General features: G+C 39.5%; 1 protein-coding gene across 1 annotated transcript in view; it reads right to left on the bottom strand.

Moving 5' to 3' along the window:
- The window catches only part of PCNT (pericentrin), a 102894-nt gene extending 88118 nt beyond the window's left edge, over positions 1-14776 (bottom strand). Inside the window, exons 1-7 of the mRNA XM_040560982.1 lie at positions 14596-14776; positions 9748-9960; positions 7733-7783; positions 6841-7020; positions 5309-5452; positions 3706-3870; positions 40-2511 (exon numbers count right to left, since the gene is read on the bottom strand). Of these exons, the coding sequence (XP_040416916.1) occupies positions 40-2511; positions 3706-3870; positions 5309-5452; positions 6841-7020; positions 7733-7783; positions 9748-9960; positions 14596-14667 (3297 nt within the window). The 5' untranslated portion in view covers positions 14668-14776. The remainder of the gene's footprint in view (positions 1-39; positions 2512-3705; positions 3871-5308; positions 5453-6840; positions 7021-7732; positions 7784-9747; positions 9961-14595) is intronic.
- Positions 14777-21752: the final 6976 nt, after the last annotated feature.

The raw sequence follows: 21752 nt of genomic DNA, 5'->3' as shown, positions 1-21752 counted from the left end.
ATTGGTGTTGCCTACCTCCTCCTTGTGTGTCAAACTCACTTTAGTTAATTCCACAAGGTGCTGAGACTCCATTTTATCAATTTCCTCTTTGTAATGTTTCACCATCTCAGATTGTGCCTCCTGCACAGCTTGTGCAGACTGAAAGGACTCCTGCAAGCGATTTTCAAGCTCCAGCTGAACCTTCTTCAAATGAGCTATTTCTTCAATTAGCTGGCTTTCTTTCACATTGTATTCAGTACTTTTTGCCTCTATTTCAGCATTAAGTTTATTAATTTCTGCATTATTCAAGTTCAACTTGTCCTCATATCCCAATCTTTCACACTCCTGTACCTCTTTGAGGTTTTGCACTTCAGTATTAAGTTCACATATGTTTCTCTCAAGATGTACTACGATGCTAGCATTTGCTGCTAAAGCATTCTCTGCTTTTATTAGATCTTTCTCCATGGATGATAATCTCTTGCCCAACACTGTTTTTTCCTTCAATAAGAGTGCTAAATTTTGTTCTCTGTTACTGATTTCAGCTTTGAGCAGATCCTGTTCTTTTAGCAATGTCTCTTCAAGTACAGCTTTCTGACCAAGAAGCTCTGTTATTGTCAGATTTTTAGCCTTCTGAGCATCAAGCTGGGTCTGCATTTGATCCCTTTGACTTTGCAGAACAGCCAACTGACGTCCAAAAAGAGACTGTACTTCACTTGTTACAGAATCAGAAGCTGTTTTCTGCTCTTGTACTTCTTTCACTAATTGCTCCTGAGTTCGCAGCTGCGCCATCAACATTTCTCTTTCTTCCTGGAGGTCTTTCAGCATTTGTTGCCAGGTAGAGGATTTTGATGTTTGTGTTAAAGGCTCCACAGCATGGTAAGGTTGGCCTCCATCCTCACCCTGTTGCTTTATTAGGTGGCTTATTTTGTTTTCAAGTTCTTTCTCCTTCTCTGTTTTCTGAAGAAGTTGCTTTTCACAACAGACCCGTGCTTCACGTTCCTTATTCAGTTCCACATGCATAAGAGAGAGCTCAGCTATTACTTTTTTCCATTTTCCAGCAGCTTCTTGGGTCTCCTGTTGAGATTTTTCCAAGGCTGACTCCTTTTCATGAAGCTGTTCGGTTAGCTTGTTTAGTAGACAGATGTGTGAAGCTCTCTCATCATCCTTTACAACATCACAGTTGCTTATTTTGTTTTGCTGCAGGGAGCCATCTGACAAAAACGAAATGAAGTCCTCTACTTCCACCTCAGTTTTTTCAAATGTCTCTTGAGCCAAACTGCTATGACATGTTTTTTCATCAAGGCCAAAGTTTAATAGAGGAGGTTTAAAATCCATGCTCGGTTCTAAAAGCACATTACTGTCTAATCTGTACCTACTGCATCTATCTTCTTCAATGGCATAACCTTCAGAACTGCCTGACACGTATGACTGCTCTGGTCTTTCTGTGGAGACAAGATATTTAGCCAACATGTCTTCATCAACAGTGAAAAACCCAGGTTCTGACAATTGTTCTTCAGACAGGTAATCTCCTTCATTACCTTCGCTTTCTTCGATCCTTGAACTCATTATTTCTTTTGATTCACCTCTTGATGAGTCTACTCCCAGTTCGCACTGGAACTCTAGTTCTTCAGGAACAAACTCTTCTTCACCTTTAAAGTGACATGGTTTATTCATTATCTCCTCAAGTACCAGAGCTGCAGAGAGTGAAACATCTGGTAAAGGGTGTTTTTCCTTCAAGATCATTAGATTTTTATTGGAGACAATCTCTTCATTGTACTCTTGCCTTGTATCTGCACTGTTTTCAGCCTCAAAAAGAGGCTTTTTATGTAATTCCTGGATGCATGAATCCAGTTCCTGAATCTCTTCATTCAAGTACTTTTTTTCTTGTTTATATTGCTGGGCTTCCTTGACCTGCTCTTCTGCCTCAGAAAGACGAGACTTAAGGACATCAATTAAAATTTTGTATTGAACCTCAATTTCAGTCTTCTCTCTCTGGAATTTTTCCTGCTGGTTTTCAAGTTTCTTCCTCAAATTTTCTTTATGAATTTCAGACTCATGAAGACTGTTATTTAAGTCGATTATTATGCTGTTCAAATTCTGAATGTGTTCTTCAGAATTCAGAGCAGAGAGTTCTTTTTTTAACTGTTCAAGGTCATTTTTATATTTTAAAATCATTTCTTCTTCATATATCTGCTTCGTTTCTGCAATCTCTTTTCTGTGGCATTTCTCTAGCTCAGCCCTCAAGTTCTCTAACTGTCTGCAAATATCCTTTTCATAATTCATTTTCAGTTCAATACACTGCTGTTCTTTCATTTTTGATAATGTTATTTCATTTTTTAATTCTGTTATTTCCGAGTCCCGGAGAGAAAGAGTATGTTGTAGTACAGACATGTTAAATCTTTCTGATGTTAGTAGATCCTGAAGATTTTTAATGTGTTGTTCTTTTTCTCCTATGCTTTCATATAGCTGCTGCATTGTATCTTTCATACCCTCTTCCATTAGAGCAAGCAGATTTTCCTTATCTTTGGTATTCTTAAAAATAAAATACATGAAATGTGATGTTTTACTTTCCTTAAACCTCCTGTTTTTCATGTCTCTTCACATATAATATTTACCCTTAAGTGCATAGAGCATCATTGGCCTAGGCAATATGATTTCTAAGCATATCATTGACCATGGGAAGCACTACTGAAACACTGATCAATGTGGTAATAATATCAAGTTTTCCATGGAATAACGAATAATATGCCACTGACTCCAGAGAGAAAGGAAGACTGTCTGAAATTGTGTATTTTGAATAAAAATGAGTAAAATAATAAGTACTGCAGACACCTCTTCACCTCACATCCATTTGCACACAAAACACCTTCTACAGGAGAAACAGGCCAAAGAACAGCCATGTCAAATTTTGACTCATCTTTGACTTAAAAATGTAAGACTTCTATCTACAGCATGGCTGGTTGTGTACTTAAAGGAAATCAGACCTTCTAAGATGCTCCTTTAATATACAATAGCAACCATAATCCCTATAAATTTGGTTCTAAAGACAGACTTGTTTTGTCCCATGACCATACCACTTCAGCAGTTCAGAATTATCACCAAATTTGAAACATATTATAAAAGGTGGCAGAACTCTTCAACTTTATTTTCCTGAAATGTTTACATGAAAATACTCCCTCCAGGTTTCCTCTCTTTTGTATCTGAAACTAACATGACTAGACATGCAGTTAAAACACGTGTATCAGAATAAAATAACTGTTCAAATACAACAGTAAAATTATTACATGCTTATACAGCAACCTTCATCCTCTTGAAGCCTCTGCCAATTACCTTCCCACATGTCAGTTCAGTGGTCCTATTTCTGACTGCAATTTATTATACAACAGTTGAGTAACAGAGTTAAAGACCATCTCTTCTGTTATGGAAACAGGTGGAGTAATTTCAACAGTTAAGCAAATTTTAAAGAGCCAGTATTGAATTCTCATTTCTTACAAAAAATGAAATTGTGAACAGCTATTTTGCCTTATCTTCTTGCCTTCAGAAGAATAGTTTTAATTACAGGCTAAAGAATAGTTTCAGTCCTGAAGAAACCATACTAGCTCATGCACAAATTAAACGTTCATTACAGGTTCTTCCTCCAAAAAGAACCATCTTGGCTTACACAACTGAAACAGAAACCTGACTGTCTAGAACTCTTAATTATAAAAGAACTTCAAGCAGTTTTACCTTCTGAGAAGACTCAAGCTGTACTTCTAGGTCATGTGCTCTCTGACACAGCATCTCCAAGCGTACATTTTGTTCTTTAAGTTGGTTCTGAAACAAGGACATCTGCTGCTGGGCTTCTAACACCTCTTTCTTCCCAGGGCTTTTACTCTTTAGCATCTCATTAACCTGAGCACATATGTACTCACAGTCAGAACATTTATATTATATTAAGTCCTACACTAATCTCACTGCATGCATGAAATATACCATATTCATTTAATATAGATATACTGTCTCTTTCATTCTCAGTGGATAAGAAACTTCCTAAAAAGTCAGTAGTATTTCAAACATAACTGGTGTCTACGAACTGTAAAAATATAATGTTAAATTGTTAAATAATTAATCTCTACGAAGCTCCCAAAATGAGACAGGATTTCCAACAGACTGGACATTCCGTTAAGATGACAATGAACAAAAATAACACTTTTTTCCAAACTATTTACAACTCAATACTAAAGGGTTTTTCACTTCCCAACTCCCCCAAAATGAAAATAAAATGTTTACCACCACCACTTTTAAAAAAAAGTCTGAAGGCAAAATAGAATTCATTTTTATTAATTTTAAGAAACGCTTTCTAAAAACTTTGCTAAAACCAATAAAATATCAATATATTCAAGACAGTACTAATATTTTTACCTTTTACAAAAATTGATATGATTCCATGAACAATTTGCACCATATTAGTAGCCTTTACTTAGAATATGCCTGAATTGCTATTTAGAGGCATTATTATTGTATTTCAACAGCTTACGGAGGAAATCCCAACAGTTATTTGTGGAACAGTTTTCACCGTTACTGAATATTTTGTCAATACCATTTAGAACTGTACACAGAAAGCAGTATTTTTTTGTTCTTTTCCAAAGTTAGAATTTCATTTAGCAGAGGAATTGTTTTTATTGGCATATACTACAAGCCTCCTGAGAGAGCAAGTATTCAGGCATTAATAGAGAGTAGCCACTGAACATCATTTAAAAAAAAAAGCAGATTAAAGGACATAATATGTCCTAGCATCCAGGGTCTCAGTTCCATGATCAACTTCTTGCACAGAAGCAGGTTCCTATGTATCAAGGGGTTATATCAACAATCTTCAAATTATTTTATATCTCCCCCTTTGAAGCAATGCACATGACCTCAACATAAGTTTCTGTATTACAGCTCAGCTGTTACAGTCATCTCTCTCTATACACACAGAGCTTTCTTCAACAAAGGCAAGGTAAACTGGTCACATTGTTACAGCAACTGTTGTGTACAGATCCCAAAAGTATTATGGAAAATTCCCTATCAGGTACTAAACTGAGGGACAAGAGCATAATGACCTCCCAAATATTTCATAGGAAGTAAGCAGAACATAAGGATTTCTCCAGGAGTTCTCTCCAGCAACTGAAAAAAAACACTAAACCACAACTCTGCCTTGCCCTGAAATCATTTTCACTGCTGCATCACAAACTGAACTATGAAGAGGTATGTAATAAGCTTGGAATGTTTTACATGTTTAAATTCGAAATCTGTTCCCCCTCCCTCCACCTGCCTTTGTAAGGAAGGTAAAATTAGAGAAGGAGCATACCTGATGTAACTGAAGTTGTAAGTCATGGATCTGATCAGCTACATGTGAAGCCTCTTCTTGTAGGTCATTTCGATCCTTCTTTGCCTGTTGAAGGCAGCTTGTTAGTTTCCTTATGACTTCATTTTGCTCTTGAACAGTTGTTTCCTAAGTGAGTCACAAGAAATACATTTTTAAAATGAAAATATTCTTAGCATATTATGAACAGAGTGAGCTTGCCTAAAGCAAAGCTGTTAGAATCCACTGTTAGATAGAACACCATAGGATCAGGAATATTTTTGTTAAAACATGATAACAGGAGTGACAAAATAGAAATCTTCCACTGATCTCAAAGAGATACAGAAGCTAACTAAAACTCATTTGTTTTTTAAGCAAATAACAGGATACCATAATGAAAAAAATATTTTTACTTGAAAATTTTGTAGCTCATATTGATGATGTAAAAGCAATTAAGTTTAAGTCTTTCACAGGCTGTAACAAATTTATCTAGTACCCCCTAAATTTTTTCCTATGTCAGCTCTTCAGCCACGTGAGAGAAAGCTAATGAGATGGGATACATTAACAACAACTTTTGGTAATCACATCAATCTTTTCAAGGTGTTTCCTCACCAACAGGAAATATCTTTGTTTCCCAATCCTAAAAAGAGGAAAAAAACACATAAAGGAGAAAATTATTCTTCGGATGCACCCGATAACTTACCTTTACACAAAAATGCTAGAGAGGGGGGATTTAAAATATATTTAATATTTTTGGAGATGGAAAGATCCATGTCAGTTTAATAAAATTTACCTTATCCTACTTAATCGCTTGTCCATACTAAAAAGTGCACCCCTAAAAAAGCACGAGAACAAAACACGCAACCAAGAGTAATGACCTTGGTCATCTCAGCAGCAAAGAGGGGGAAGAGGGAGGTCTGCCACCCACACGAATATTTTAAAAGGAGACTAGCTGCATCTACTAAGTGTTTTTCAGGTACATATCCACAGGAACGCTGACACTTCAGTACGCTCTTCCTTTTAAATAGTTTGAAGAATACTTTGTTTTGTTCTTGTTTTTCCACCATTTGAAAGCATGACCTTGATATATATGTTTTTAACATCAGTATTTATAAAAATATAAGCTCTATGCTTTTACATTGAGCCCCAACTCAATTAATGATTAATACTACTTTCCTCAGGGATTCTTACAAGTGCTTTCTGTAAATGTTCACTCCTCAATACAGCAAGACAAAAATTAATAAAGAAAAGGAAACATCCAAATAATTCTGCTCAGAAATGTTCATCTAAGCATTTCAACAAAATCTCTCAAAATAAAACTACATCATATCCAATTTCATCCACATTTGATACAAGTAATATGAAGACCTGGACACTGATTACACTAACTGATGAAGAGAAAATGTAAGTATTGATTTTGGCAACACATGCTAACAAGGTGAAGTACTTTTCAATAAAAAAATAACAGGGTTCTGTGTCCTATATATTTTTTAAATTAAAGTCATACTAACCCCATTGTCTAATTCTATGAAACATACCTGGAGCTGCATAGAGTCTCTCTGCTGGGTAAGTTGTTCTTGTAGTTCATCCATTTGTGCAGTGAGCCTTTCAACTGCTTCCTGTTTCTCCCGAAGTCTGTTCTCTAACTCAGCTATTTTAGTTTGACACATCTTAGCATCAAGCTCACTGCATTCTGCAGCAGAATTTATTGTAACTGTCTTCATAAAAGAAAAAAATGTTTTTATTCACCAAAAAAAATATACCTTTTCTGTTTTATGACAATTCTGGCTATAAATTCAGATGCAAGCTTAAATCCTGGGCAAATTCTATTTTAAAAATAAATCAACATCTAAACTTTGTATTTAACAAAAAAATGTTTATAAGTTCTTTAAAATAAATCCTTTGAAATAAAATTTAATTCTTTAAAATTTCAAATATTTTTTTCCATAGGTAACATTTTCACATGATAAAGGGCAGAAGAGTTGTGATACTACAGAGCCAAACTGTGGCAAAGTGCCATGTTGGCTTCTAACAGCAAAACAAAAACTGAGTAAAAAGAAGAAATTGCTACTGTTAACCCTGTGGCTTCTTAGGAGCACTATCATTACAATTCTGTTGTAAGAGACAGTACCTTGCACTTCAGACTTAGTTTTTAATATATGAAGCAATTAAAGAATAAGCCTACTTTTAAATTAAAAACATTCAAATTCAGCCAGACAAGTCCTATGATTTCAGTACACTTTTCTTACCAACCAATTTCACAACTAGTACACGTGTGCATATAAATGCCAGCTTTAAACTGTAAAATGGCATTTGATAACAATGCTCAGTATCTATATATACACACTGCACTTTAGTAACCAGTTATACTCTTCCTTTAGATATATATCAGCACCTTTTATTAAGCATACAAAAAGAATTCACACTTACTTCAGCAGCATGATCATTCACTGCATCATGGATGGACATATCAGCACTCCTCTGGTAAGCAAACAAATAAAACAAACACCAAATCACAGACATTCTAAAGGTACATAAGGAAAAGCAGAATTATTTTGGAAACACCCTAAGCACAAGTGAGAAGGGTCCACACTGCAAGACAACACACAAATGACAGAGAGAGAGACTGACTTAAACATTTATCTATATGATCATCCATGGTCAAATCAATGAAATATATGCAGAAATTCTATAATTATTATGAATGACTAAAAATTTAGGGCTAAGTCTCACCATTGAAATTCAATGTTTTATCTCCTGCTTTTGTGGCCCGCAAATACAGTTGATCACTCTTTTTAAATCTACCACTAAATATTAGTAAGTTAATTGACAGAATGAGTTAAGAAACATGAAACTCATTCAGTTAAAAAAGCAATACTATTTTTTCTGATGCATATCCTTACTGTTGTATGACATCTTCGAAGACATTAAACTATCACCAAACTTACCTGTAAGACAAAATAAAATGACTTTAGCACTATTTTGAAAAGGGAGCCAATAACCCTGTTTTTATGTTGAATCAGCACCAAGTCTCAACTGACCACTGTCTACATCACCTAGAAAACAATTCCACTTACTTTATAAGCAGGGTATTATGACAGAAGCTTTTTAGTAGCAATAAGAGTTTTGTTTTAAGTTCACATGAATTTAACAAGAGCACTGCTGCTAATGCTACAGTTAAGTGACAAAAATACTGCAAGCTTTTTTTTTCCTAATGCTGACAGCTTAGCATGTAGTTTCATAAAAGCCCTTCTAATTCTCGTGATACATTCAAGATATCCTCAAAGCACTAGGGATACTGTCACAACAGAAAGTATAATAAACAAAATGGTATTCTCCATTGTTTCAGGTCTGCATATATCCTAGTTTGATGCTACTGTTGTATGTTGTGAAAATACATCAAGCTGCTTTTTATGCAGAATGCACTGCCACCCCCCAGATTCACTTTGCTTAGAGAATAAACTCTGCATAGAGAACACACTCAAACTACTTTCTAAATAAAATCCCAGACTGAGATAGATACAAGTTATGGTAGCCAGAAAGTTGAATTGTAGCTTTTGAGCCTTGTAAAAGTCATAGTCAGCCATTTCTGAAGCAAGAAATTCCTATTAAAAAAATTGTTCAAAACTACATTTTTATTATGAGAAAGATGAAAAAGCTATGTGACTATCCACAGCTGACAAAAAAAACTGCTTGTGAGCTGAAGCAAGAAAGCAACTGCTTAATTCAAACAGATGAGTAAACCTATTAGTAGACAACTGCTTATCTCAGGCTGTATCACAGGCTATATATTTCCACATTTATTAGCATGCCTACAACACTACCTCTAGCAGGTTATCCATTCAAGCATCCTCAAATACATCAGGCATAAGCAGAGTCACCTTTTAAACAAATTTGTCAGAGAATGTAATGTCTGTGCTGGCTCCGCATTATTACAGTAACTGATAAGAACATGCTGCAACAATTTTTTTTTTTCAGAATAGGGTAAGCACATCTGAGACAGCAAAGTAATATGTAACCAAGTATTATAAGGTCCTGGCACTTTCACTCATTTACCATGAACTTCAGACTGAATTTGCCATTTCGTGGAATCACAGCCACAGAATCAGAAATCTGCCCAAAGAGAAATTCAAGGCAGCAAGAGATGAAAGACCTCAATTTATCAGGCAAACCAACAGCTCCTTGACAATACCTGTCCGTTCCAAAAAATGGAAGTGTTTGGATGAGATTCAAATAGTGAAAAAAAATAAGGTGTTTTTTTTCTAGTTATTTATATCACTTTAAGAGAATTAATTATTACAAAAGGAAAAGGTTATTTTCCTTACTTCTCAATAGCAGCCAGCTGACAGTGCCAGAGAGCTAATACCCAATTAAGCAGAACAATCATCTGGAATACTTGCTATTTGCAGGTGGAGTGAAGTGAAACAAGAAATGCTAACATTTACCTCTGTTTCTGTTGTTGTCTCTAGGAGGCTGGTGTCTGCAGCCTTATTCTCTATACTGTTACCAACATCTGGAAAGTCACAGCCTTGGGCCACTAGTGCGTGCTCTTCCTGCGGAACGTCATGCGTGTGGACAGACGAGCCCTTCCTCTTCGCCGTCTTTTTCTGCGACTGCGCGATGTCGCCTTTTGTTTTTCGTTGTCTGAAGTAAGCAAACTGTGCAGAAAAGATTGGAACAGGTAGAGGGAGAGGTAAGTGAGAAAAAGGTAGCAGGAGCACAAAATTAACGCACTCATGGGTGACAAAGACTATCCTATCTTGATAAAATATATACATGTGCAGAAAACCTGCTTTATCTCCCTACTTCCTACACATTCAGAATATACTGGGTAACTGTGCAATTAATCAAGAAATCTCACACCAGTACTATAAAGACTCATTTCAACACAGGAATCAAATTTTACTCGGTGAATCTTCATGTGTCAATGACAATTCAGAATTACAGCAGGACAGATTAGTAAAGGAACAAGTTGTTAATATACTAGTATCATTAGGAAAAAAAAAGAACAGTCTTTCTGCAAGACAGGCAAAACCAATAACCCCCTAGAAATGCATTAAACAGATCTTTGCGAGCATAAGCGTTAAGACTAAAATTAACGGAAGTCCTCATGCTCCTTCCCTGCCACCCCCTTAAGTGAATACAGCAAAACTTCCCAGCAAGAAAGCAGACTATAGTACATAAATAGAAAATTAATTAAGCCAGGTCATTTTAATTTCTTCTGTTGAAGAATCAGATGTTCTACTTTATCAGACTATCACAGCTCTGTGAAGCACCAGGGACTTGCAAAGAATGTCACTGACAGAATTTATTACCCAACTTTCCTTAGCACCTTAAACAGCTTAAAAAGGATTATCATATTTTCAACTCCAGTATTATGTTTAGGCAACATTTTCAAGTAGCATCTCCCTCACAGCATAAATCCAGGCATCCTTCGAGTAGGGAAAAACCTTCCCCAAGGTTATCGACTACACTGTTAATATATCCTTGTGATGAGATAGAACATAGTGAAAATGACGACAGGATGTAGGTACTTACAACTGCAAAGTTCTACTTGCAATATCTGAGAGAACCCACTGTTTCCTAGCTTGGTTCTCCTGTAGTACAGCAACATTGCAGAAAAATCTTGCCCCTTTCTTTGGCTCAGATTCTCTCCTTACACCCATGCCAATTTCATTACAGAAACTTCTGTCTGACAGTTTAGCTACTCAGCAGATACACAGTATGTACACTCCGCAAATATGTATTTTATGCGGATATGAAAGACACCAGTTTCTCACAAGCATTTAAGTTACGTGCAAACTTTTTTTAATGATTAAATCCTGTAGACCATTAAAGCTGTAATGAGACAAATACTACTAGCTGAAGTCAGGCGCTAACTCTATCACTTACTGATGGTATTGTATGTGAAAAATAGCTACTGCACTAATTAAGTTGATAACACAGGAAAAGGGGACAGGAGGAATCCTACAGAATAACAGAAACTGGAGGAAGCTGCTGAAGCAGAAAAATGGGAAAATAGAAGTAAAATGCATAGAAAATATGAGAAACAAAAGGCAGAGAGGGCTCTCATCCTAGAAAGGAGTCAATGATTTCATGAAGCAAGACCAAGAAAGATATTTGACACTAAAAAAAAATAAGATTTACCATGACCAAACATCTATACAAGTACAAATTTTTAAATGCACATCTCAAAAACAAAAACAAAAATTTTGTCAAATTCTTATATATTAAAAAATGAAAGTGAAATACGCATCATACAAGAATTACCAACTACTCCAAAATTCCTGGTAACTACTGGATTTATTATCCCATGAAAATGTCTGGAGTCAAATTGCAGATTTATGGAATCACTGGGTGAGGAAAAGCATCCTTTAGGGCATTACCAGGTTTCCAAAGCCTTTAATGAGCTACATAAATTTAAGTGTCATTACACAAATTTCAGTGTCATCAGATAATACACAATCAAGTGACACTAATTAGTGCATGTGAATACAAAGAAAGCAGTTAACACTGATTCTTCCTCCATTACAGTGAGATCCCGTCATGCCCCTTTTGATCGACCTGATCCTCAGTCTGCTTTCTAGCAGCACATACAGAGGTGAGACCTTTACTTTTAGCGAGGACTTAGTAAACCAACGTTGCACCAACAGCACTGCCCATTACAGTATCCAAAGCAGCTCTCAGCACAGAAGTAGCCTTTTCACAGATACTGATAGATTCAAACTTCACTTAACTTCCACTGGTCAGCTGCTGGTTTTAAGTCAGTTAAAAAACAGCAACCACATGGCACTTCTGGACTGGTACAGCCAAATGAACATCCTGGCACTACAACAGGCCCACAAGGCTTTATTTCCCCCTTTGATGAACTGCTATGGTGACATCCTCCAGCACAGCGTCCTAAGCTGACTAACACCAGTGGCACAGGCCAGCATACAGGAAAGCTGCAGCAGATGAAACGCAGCTCAGCTCTCCCCAGCCTACTGGGAACATAATTTACTCTTTGACTTACTGCTTTGCACATTTCAGAAATCAGTACCAAAAGAACATCCAAAGAAAATGCAACAGAACCGAAAACCACATCAGCACCCAAATAGAAACAGATTATTCAAACATCCACCTCTTAGATACAGTAAACATAAACAAGTACTTTTGGACAAAACCAAGAAAGAATTTCTAAGAATCTCAAACTGATGAAGCAGAAAGACTTCCTGGAAAACTTGTACTCCTTGTTGAGCTCCTACCACGTAAAATGCAGGAACAGAAGAAACATCTCACACAAGGTATGATACACACAGGTCTGTAACCAGATGTGCAGCAGGTTAACACGCATCTTGGCTGACTTGAGAAGAGTGAAAAAAAGCACATTTTTTTTTTGTTTGCTGGGGTGTTTTTTTGTTACATTTCCCAATTACTATCCTGACCATCAGGTATTACATTTATGAAAAATGGAAATTTGAAAAACCTGACACAGTCAGTATTTAGTAGCTGCCAAATGTCGATTTGTAATTAACATAGAAGTTGGGTTTGTTTTTATTATTTGGTGGCAACTTCAAATACATTTCAATAATAGAGTTTTTATCCCTACATGAAAAAGAATAACACAGGCACTGTTTTAAAGAGAAAAACATACACATTATCGCCCTTTCCCAAGTCATTATTTAGCAGACCAAGACCTGTGCATGAGACACACAACATACTAAACAACAATTCACACCTCTAGATTCAAGCAGTATCAGACACGGTTAGCATGACCACATTGTTGTAGCAACCTGCCTTGTAGTAATCAGATGCCTGCAACACACAACAAGCCTCATGCTCCTGTCCTGTTCAGCAACACAGTGAGATGATTCAGGAAGCTGATCTGGATGAACAATGAATTCTGCTGTTTTGGTCCACAGCCTTAGGTGGCTGTATGCCTTCACCACAGGAAGAAAATACTGCACCTAATCACTTTCAAAATAATATTTGCATTCATAAGGAGGACAACACAAAGAAGAAAACTAAGGAAAGATGCTTCCCTACTGATTTCTTCAAAAATACAAGCTATCCAAAGGAAGTTTCTGAAACAAGTTACAGTCCAGTAGCCAACCTACACAGCAACATGACCAAATACTACTGTGGGCTTAAGAACATGAAAAGGACCACTGAATAAGACCAAATGTCCATCTTATATTGGGCTAAATACTAGAAGAGAAGTGAGCTCTTCAACTTCAGGCACGTAAGTAAAGACAAAAACAGGGCAAGCACATAGCCATGCACTAGAAACTAGCTGAGCATACCAAGGAATCTATAGCTCGCAGTTGCCTTCCTATGCTGAAACATAGTATCTTTGTGTTTAATGAGCCCCAATAAATATTTCTTCTATTAATTTGTCCAGGTGTTGTGTTGCTTTTTTTTTTTTTTTGGAAAAATCTAGTGCCCACAGTCTGCTAGGTAAATAATGGATCTCTGTGACATTTTAGTAAGCAAAGGAAGCACTACACCCATCTCTGCCTTTCTACACTTCTACAGTCTTTCCTCTTCTCTTAGTATAGGTTGCCATAAAACAGCAGCATTGATGGAGCTGCCAGGGACAAAGCTGCTAATGATTTTTGTTTTTAAATGGTAAGATACAAGATATTTAGTATCTAGTTTAACAATGACAAAAAAGATGCAGCACTGGCTCTGCAGACATAACTTGAAACTTAACGCAGGTCCCTACTTATTTTTTTTTCCCAGTGGCAAACAACAGCTGTACAACAGGTGGGAACTAGTAACTTGTTAAAGGCAAGTATAACACATTTTTCTGACTATAAGCAGACACCACACTTACAGAAGAGTTACAAAAGAAACATTAAAATAAGTCTTGCCACAGGTAATCTAACTTTTCAACCTGAGGAACTCCTATTCTCAAGGTTCTCATTTTCAGTATTAATCCAAAAACTAATCACGCAATCCTTCCCTGACAGAGGATAGCGTCCACACGGCATGTATGAGAGCTGCGAAGGCAAAGTAGATGCGGAGCTGCTGAGCAAGAGCGGGTGCTGCGGCAACCAGGGCAGCGCCCAGGTGGAGCAGGTGAGGCAGGGACGAGCTGCGCTGCCCACCATCGAGCTGCTTCGGTGCAGCTCCAGCCGCAGCCCCGCAGTAACGCTCACCAGGCCGGCCGCTGCCAACACCCCGACACACGCAGTGCCCGCAGCGCACGGCTGTTCCACCCCCCGAGCCCAGCCGCCGGCTCCGCGACAGGAGCGGAGCCCGCAGGCCCGGCAGGAGCACGGCGCCGGCCCCCGCGCTGCCGCCCCCCGCACCTTGGCTCTGCCGGCCTCCACCTTCCGCCGCCGCGCCGCCGCCTCCTCCTCCTCCTCCGCCGGCTGCTGCATGGTGCCGGCGGACCGAGCCCCCGCCGCCCGCCGCTGTCACAGCGCAGCGCGCGGGCAAGTTCCAGTCATGGCCGCCCCGCGGGCTTTGCCCCGCCCGCCTCGGCTGAACGGGCCGGCGGCGAGGCGGCCGCAGCCCGCACCGGCCAATCAGAGAGCAAGCGGGAAGCTCTATGCCTGCCCCCCAGCCAATTACCGAGAGCAGCCGTTGGCCTCGCCCCGCCCGCCCCTGCCAACTGACTCCTGGGATTGACGTCACAGGCCGGAGCCTTCCCTCTGCTCCGCCCCCGCTCAGCGGCCGCCAATGGGAGAGCCGCCGGCCGCGGCCGGGGCCGCGCTGGATGGTCACTTTCAAACGGGCCGCCCGCCGTGGCTCTGCCCCGAGGCAGCACCAGCCAATCGAAAGAGGGCAGCTGCGGCCCCGGGACACCGGGCCGGCCCCTCAGCGGCAGGGCGCTCAGTTCACTTCACCAACTCCACCGTTACTAAAGACCACTACATATATAGTATATATATATATTATACTATATATATACTATATATATACACTAAATATATACTATATATATATACTAAATATACTATATATATACACACTATATATAGTATATATACTATATATATATACCACTATACATATATATATATACACTGAATACTAAATACCACAGAATACCAGTATACTAAAGTATGTGGAACCTGATTGTGACACAAATAGTACAGGATAAGGGGTGGAGGTTGTACTGGGTCTGGCTGGTATGGAGTTAACATTCCCTGCAGCAGCCCGTACAGTGCTGTGCTCTGCACTTGTAGCTAGAACAGCATTGGTATCACACTGGTGTTGTGTCTGCTGCTGAACAATAGTGGCGCAGCACCAAGACTCCCTCCAACCCTCCAAGAGCCAGCAGGCTGGGGATGGGCAAGAGCTGGGGAGGGGACATCACCAGGGCAGCTGACCTAAACCAACCAAAGGGATATTCCATAACATATGATGTCACACTCAGCAATAAAAGCAGGGGAGGGCTCTTGTTGGGAAGACCTCTGTCTTCTCAAACGACCGCTACACATATTGAGGCCCAATATCTGTGTGGCCAAACATCACTTGTTGATTGGAAGTAGGTAATATTTTTTTCTCTGTCTGTGATTCCACGTGGCCTTTGCCCTTTTTTTTCCCCCCCCTTTTCCCTTTAATTAAATTATCCTTATCTTAACCCATGAGCCTTTTTTTTCTTTCCAGCATACTTTCTTCTTTCCCTCTTCTTCTGAGGAGGGGGAGTGAGAGAGCAGTTGTGGTGGAGTTCAGCTGCCCAGCGAGGTAAAACCACCACACTGTCCTTAGTCCTTTCCATACATTTTGTCCCTAGGTTGGGCTCATCTCTGTATGGGCTCTTGCCCCAGATTTGGCCATTGCAATGGCCAGGTACATGAGCCAGAACTGGATGGCATGGACTGCATCTATGCCATTCGTTTTTCCCGTGCTATGTCAACCTTGATCCAAAAAGTATGTGGGAAGGAAGACAGACATGTCAGCATCCTTGGAATAAATATTTTGTACCACTCTCTTGGTCTGCCACATTATTCCTATGTAAATATTTCAGCATAAACAACAAAAAGACTGGCGTCAACTATACAGGGTCTTCGGACCACACAGTGAGAGCAGCCAAGCTCCTGAGACTGCTCTTGGTTACTTCCTGCCCTGTCAGCCTCTCCTCTCCTCTCCTCTCCTCTCCTCTCCTCTCCTCTCCTCTCCTCTCCTCTCCTCTCCTCTCCTCTCCTCTCCTCTCCTCTCCTCTCCTCTCCTCTCCTCTCCTCTCCTCTTCCCTTCCCTTCCCTTCCCTTCCCTTCCCTTCCCTTCCCTTCCCTTCCCTTCCCTTCCCTTCCCTTCCCTTCCCCTCCCCCCCTCCTGCCCTCCCCCCCCACACATCCCTCCCTCCCCTCCCCTCCCCTCCCCTCCCCTCCCCTCCCCTCCCCTCCCCTCCCCTCTCCTCTCCTCTCCTCTCCTCTCCTCTCCTCTCCTCTCCTCTCCTCTCCTCTCCTCTCCTCTCCTCTCCTCTCCTCTCCTCTCCTCTCTCTCTCTCCTCTCCTCTCCTCTCCTCTCCTCTCCTCTCCTCTCCTCTCCTCTCCTCTCCTCTCCTCTCCTCTCCTCTCCTCTCCTCTCCTCTCCTCTCCTCTCCTCTCCTCTCCTCCTTTTTTTTTCTCCAAGGAGCACTACCAGGTGCTGTGACCTAGTAACCTTAGCTCCTTCCCTGTCAATGCTAAGAAAAGGGATAAAGTCTGCTACGAAATCTGTCAGTGCGAAGGTTTGTGTAGTTGACACCATCTGAGAAGCAAAAGGAAACAGGCAAGCTGAGAACAAAGAAGCTTCTTCAATGAAAAAAGGATAATATATCATGGCATTTGTCCTGGCAATTTATTTCAGTTTATTGGTATTTATTTGTTTATTCTGATAACCAACTCATGCATTATATATTTTTTACATCCCCATCCTTTAAAGTGTCAGGATTTCTAGTGCCAGTCTAATTAAATTGACAAAAACAGAAGTATTTGAGAAAGGCCTGTCTTGGTCAGGGCATCAGCTATCTGGCAAGCTGCCATCACTGCAACACAGTTTGGGTGATGCCAAGTTGCCTCGTCAGCACAGAACTCAGGTTCTGCAATGTTGCTCAGCTTTGCCACATGCGTCTTCCCATCACACCTGTTTCTGCTGGGACCAGTCCTACCTGACATAACCATAAAAGCTGCAGAGATTGTTCACACTTTGACTCAATTAGACATAGCACTCATAACGCTGTGCAAAGATCAGGCTGATAATTAAACCTCACCGAGAACTTTGGGGACTGCTGTAACATATCTGCAAATAAATGAGCAGCATTTGCAGATGCTAGTGATTTGTCATTGTCTTATAGGAAGAGTTAACCATAAGCATAATTTGTTTCAAACTGGGATCACTGTTTTCAGAAATAATAGTAAAAAACAAAACTGCACATTATTACGTGACGATGGCATTAAAAAACTCTAATTGCAAGTGATGTTTCCTTCATATATCAGCTTCAAATGTAGACAGTAAATTTTTATAATATTTACAAGGACCAGGTAGCCTCCTGGCCTACAGAAAATGGTCTCTTAACAGGTAAGCAATTACACCATTAGTTTGTGTATATAAGACATCACATTGTAGCACATTGCAACCATGTACGTGGCTTATCATTTCTCTGAGAGATACAGTAAGCCTTCAGTTATTCTGTTTCTGATGCTAGCAAGTACGCTGGTACCCATGAAATGGGGAAGACAGGAACTAAGTGAAATGTCTTCAAGACATATTCCTATCTTTCAGTTCTGGCTCCAAAGTGCAGCTTGAGAGCTCTTGGTTGTTAATTTGCAGCATTACAAGTGGCAGAAGCAAAGAATTGATCGGAAGGAAATTGCATATACCTCTCCACTGGTGTATTTCTTTGTCTGTGTGTGTGTTTTTCATTCTTTCAATACTCCTCTTTATTTTTACCTCTCTTTTAATAAATGAAAACCCTCTTCTAAGAAATGATAAAGAATCCTTTCTATGGAACCTGAGCACAAGAGTTTATTGTCTCCTGATATTTCCATGTGTGTCTGGCTGGTTCCTTTTCTAGTGTGTTTCAGAAATCATAGTAATTAAAATCGAGGGCATGAAGTATCAAAATCAATAAAAGACATCATAGAAAAGCAGTACAGGTTTGGACCTCATCATCTAAGCAATTCTTGTAACTAAAGAGGGATCTAATTTGCCTATGATGTTCATTACAGCTGTTTTTGTAAATTGTTTATAAACACTTTCTGTGAAAGCTTTTTCTTACATTGCTGCTCCATCATTTACTAATAAATTGACTGGGACCTGTATTTCCTTTCACTAATTTAAATATTGCTAGCTGACCCCTTCTCATCATTTACTTAATAAATTAAACAAAGCCTGTTCTTCCAAGTCTTCTTCAGTACTTATATTATATAAATTTACCATTATTAGCATTTTTTTCTCTGGACTTCCTTTTCCCTTTTATACTGCCATGTCTAAAATTAGACACAGTATTCGAAATAACTTCAGAACTGCTAAATAGAGCAGAATAATTATCTCCTGTGAGGTGCACATAACACTCCTGTTAATGCTCTGTAGAATTAAATTTGTCTGGTTTTGCTTTTTTGCATCTTCATGTTCATTTGTGATCCCTAGTTTGTAATTCACTGTAACTATAGATCATTTTCTACAATACACTTTTGTGTCTGTCTGGTATATTGCTGGCAAGTCATTAGGAGCTTGTAAGATATCTCTACAGTAGGGATCCTGCTGTAACCAGGGCATCCGTAAGTGTGAGAAAACCCAATCTCTTAACAGATTAGCTGGAAAGCATTTTTTAGCTAATATTGTATTTTTTCTGGGCTACCCATCACATCAGAGCATTTCTCTTGCTCTTTTTTATATGTCATCTCAGTTGTTTAACACTCACTATATTTTTAATTGAATACTTCAACTTGGTTGTTTTTGTCAACGTTTTTTGTAACCCTATATTTCTATTGCAATGAAGGGTCTAGAAACTTAACTGCTAGGGTGCACTTTAGTAAACCAGTTAATAGTAAAACATCAACTTAAAATTCATCAGCAGTCAAAAAGGCTACTACAGCATCAGCAATGAATAATAACAGGCTGGCTGCTATTGTGGTTGTCTGAAAACACCAATGCAGCTCTTGCTTTGCTACATCACCGCCTAAATATTGCAGGCAGCTCTGGTCACCCCATCACAAGAGAGTTTATGAAATGGAAACGTACATGTCCTGGTTTCAGTTAGGACAGAGTTAATTTTCCTCCTAGTAGCTGGTAGGGTGCTATGTTTTGGATTAGGATGAAAAGAGTGCTGATAACATGCTGATGTTTTAATTGTTGCAGAGCAGTGCTTACGCCAAGCCAAGCACTTTTCAACTTCATGCTCTGTCCTGCCAGCGGGCAGGCTGGGGGTGCAGCAGGAGCTGGGAGGGGACAGACCCAGGACAGCTGACCCAAACTGGCCAAAGGGGTATTCCATACCATCTGACGTCATGCTAAACAATATATAGGGGTGGCTAGCCGGGGTGGGGGTCCGGCTGCTCGGGGATAGGCTGGGCATCGGTCAGCAGGCGGTGAGCAATTGCATTGTGCATCACTTGTGTCGTACACATTATTATTATTATTATTATTATTATTATTATTATTATTATTATTATTATTATTATTATTATCCTGTCTTAATAAGCTGTCTTTATCTCAACTCACAGGCTTCACTTTCCCGTTTCTCTCCCCCATCCCAGAGAGGGAGGGGAGAGGGTGAGCGAACGGCTGTGTGGTGTTTGGCTGCCGGCCGTGTTAAACCACAACAGTACAAAGAGAAGCAACTAGGATAAACATGAGACAAACAGCCAGACAAACAAGGTCTGATCAGAAGTGTAGCATGCAGCACCTTCTAAGCGTGGCTGATAGCACAGGCCAAGAGTTGGATGTAAGAACTGTCCTTGTGGGCACTTGCATTATATTCTCCCAGCCTCCTCCAAGCTGTGAAATTAACAAGTAAGGAAAATCTGCTGTTTGAGGAAGAAATAAATAGATTCTCTAGCCTAGAAAAGAGACATCTGAATGGGGATGTGATGCAGGAGTATAAGCCACTTTTTCCATACCAGGAAAAGCACATGGAGAGGAGTCAAATGCTATTTTGTATAACAAATTTTAAAGTTTCCAATAATTTTTTGGGGAATCTAGATTTTAAACAATCTAAATGTAAAGTTCTTTTTTTGTTTCTTTTGCCTAAGTAAACTATATTTCTATACTTACACAGTTTACTTGCATAATGAGGCTTATGCTAAAGTTGTTACCTAGGCAACTCCCTGTCAAAGGCTCTTGCACTTGCCAAAAAGGTGAAGGGATCAAAAATGTTAAACTGCTGGCAGATGACAGTGTTTTGTGTTCTGCTTTGTTGTTCTTAGCAATCAAAAATGACTCCTGTCAAAGAAAGCTGACCCCCAGGTCTGTCACAGTGCAGCTATATTTGGGACCCACGTCTCCGTTATTATAATCTCTCTAGTGACTACCCACTTGTGTGTTTTTAAGGACAGATTGCACATACGTGCTGTGTGGGTCACAGCTAGAGGAGGTGATCTGTACTGCTCCCACAGAGTTAAGTACAATTGTCTATCTGCCACTCCAGCTGTCAGCAGTGGCTCTACTGGGGCTTTTCCATGGCCTTCAAGTAAGGAAGGGGTTGTAACTTTCCTCTCCTAGGGGCAGAGCTGGGTTGAAATACGATATCAAGGAAGAGTATATATCACCTGGTTTCTTTCTCATGCCTTGATTTTGATTTTATGGCTGTCTCTGGTAAATGTTGCTTTGCATTTTATGCTGATATGGCTTTGCTAGGAGGGAGAAGGCAGCCCAGGGGGACTGCTCAGAAGATAGTAAACAAAAGGCTGTTATAATACAGCCTCTTTGTTGTTTTACTCATCCTGGGGTGAATTCCAGCTCTACCCCTTATTTTTCTTTTTTCATTTTTTCTTTACTATCTGGTCATGAAAACTCATGAAAGGCTATGTCAAAAGCATATGGGCCTCTTACAGTCAGATAAATATTGTTATCAGGTATCAATCAGTCAGATCATAATCTGAACCTTGGCATTGGGCTTATGGTTAAAAAAAAGAAAGTTTATTTTTTTCTCCCTGTCCCATATGTAAATGGATATTTACATGCAAACTTCTACACCTGGAGATGAAATTGTTTATACTGTGGATTGGCACTGCAAACCTAGCAACCAGGCTACAGGAACAAAACTCAGAGCTATGTAGAAGACTACCCTATCAATGCAGAGGGCAAGGTTTAGAGACACTGCCAGTGAAAGGCTAGCAACCATTAAGAATAGACAAATACTCACGCTGAGTTACCCTTCTGTGACCATTGCAACCAGCAGCACAAAAATGCACTGACAGAAATGACCAAAAAAGCTGTGTCTATGATATGGTGGTGGACATCTGTATTCATTTTGACCTGGCATTGAAACTGAAGCTTTTATTTTCTTCCCTTGTTTCTCCCAATTGTGTTTTAT

This window comes from Cygnus olor, chromosome 6 (genome assembly GCF_009769625.2).
Source record: "Cygnus olor isolate bCygOlo1 chromosome 6, bCygOlo1.pri.v2, whole genome shotgun sequence".
In the NCBI taxonomy this organism is placed as follows: domain Eukaryota; kingdom Metazoa; phylum Chordata; class Aves; order Anseriformes; family Anatidae; genus Cygnus; species Cygnus olor.
The sequence above is the reverse complement of the archived record's forward strand: the minus strand, read 5'-3'. Positions and strand labels throughout refer to the sequence as shown.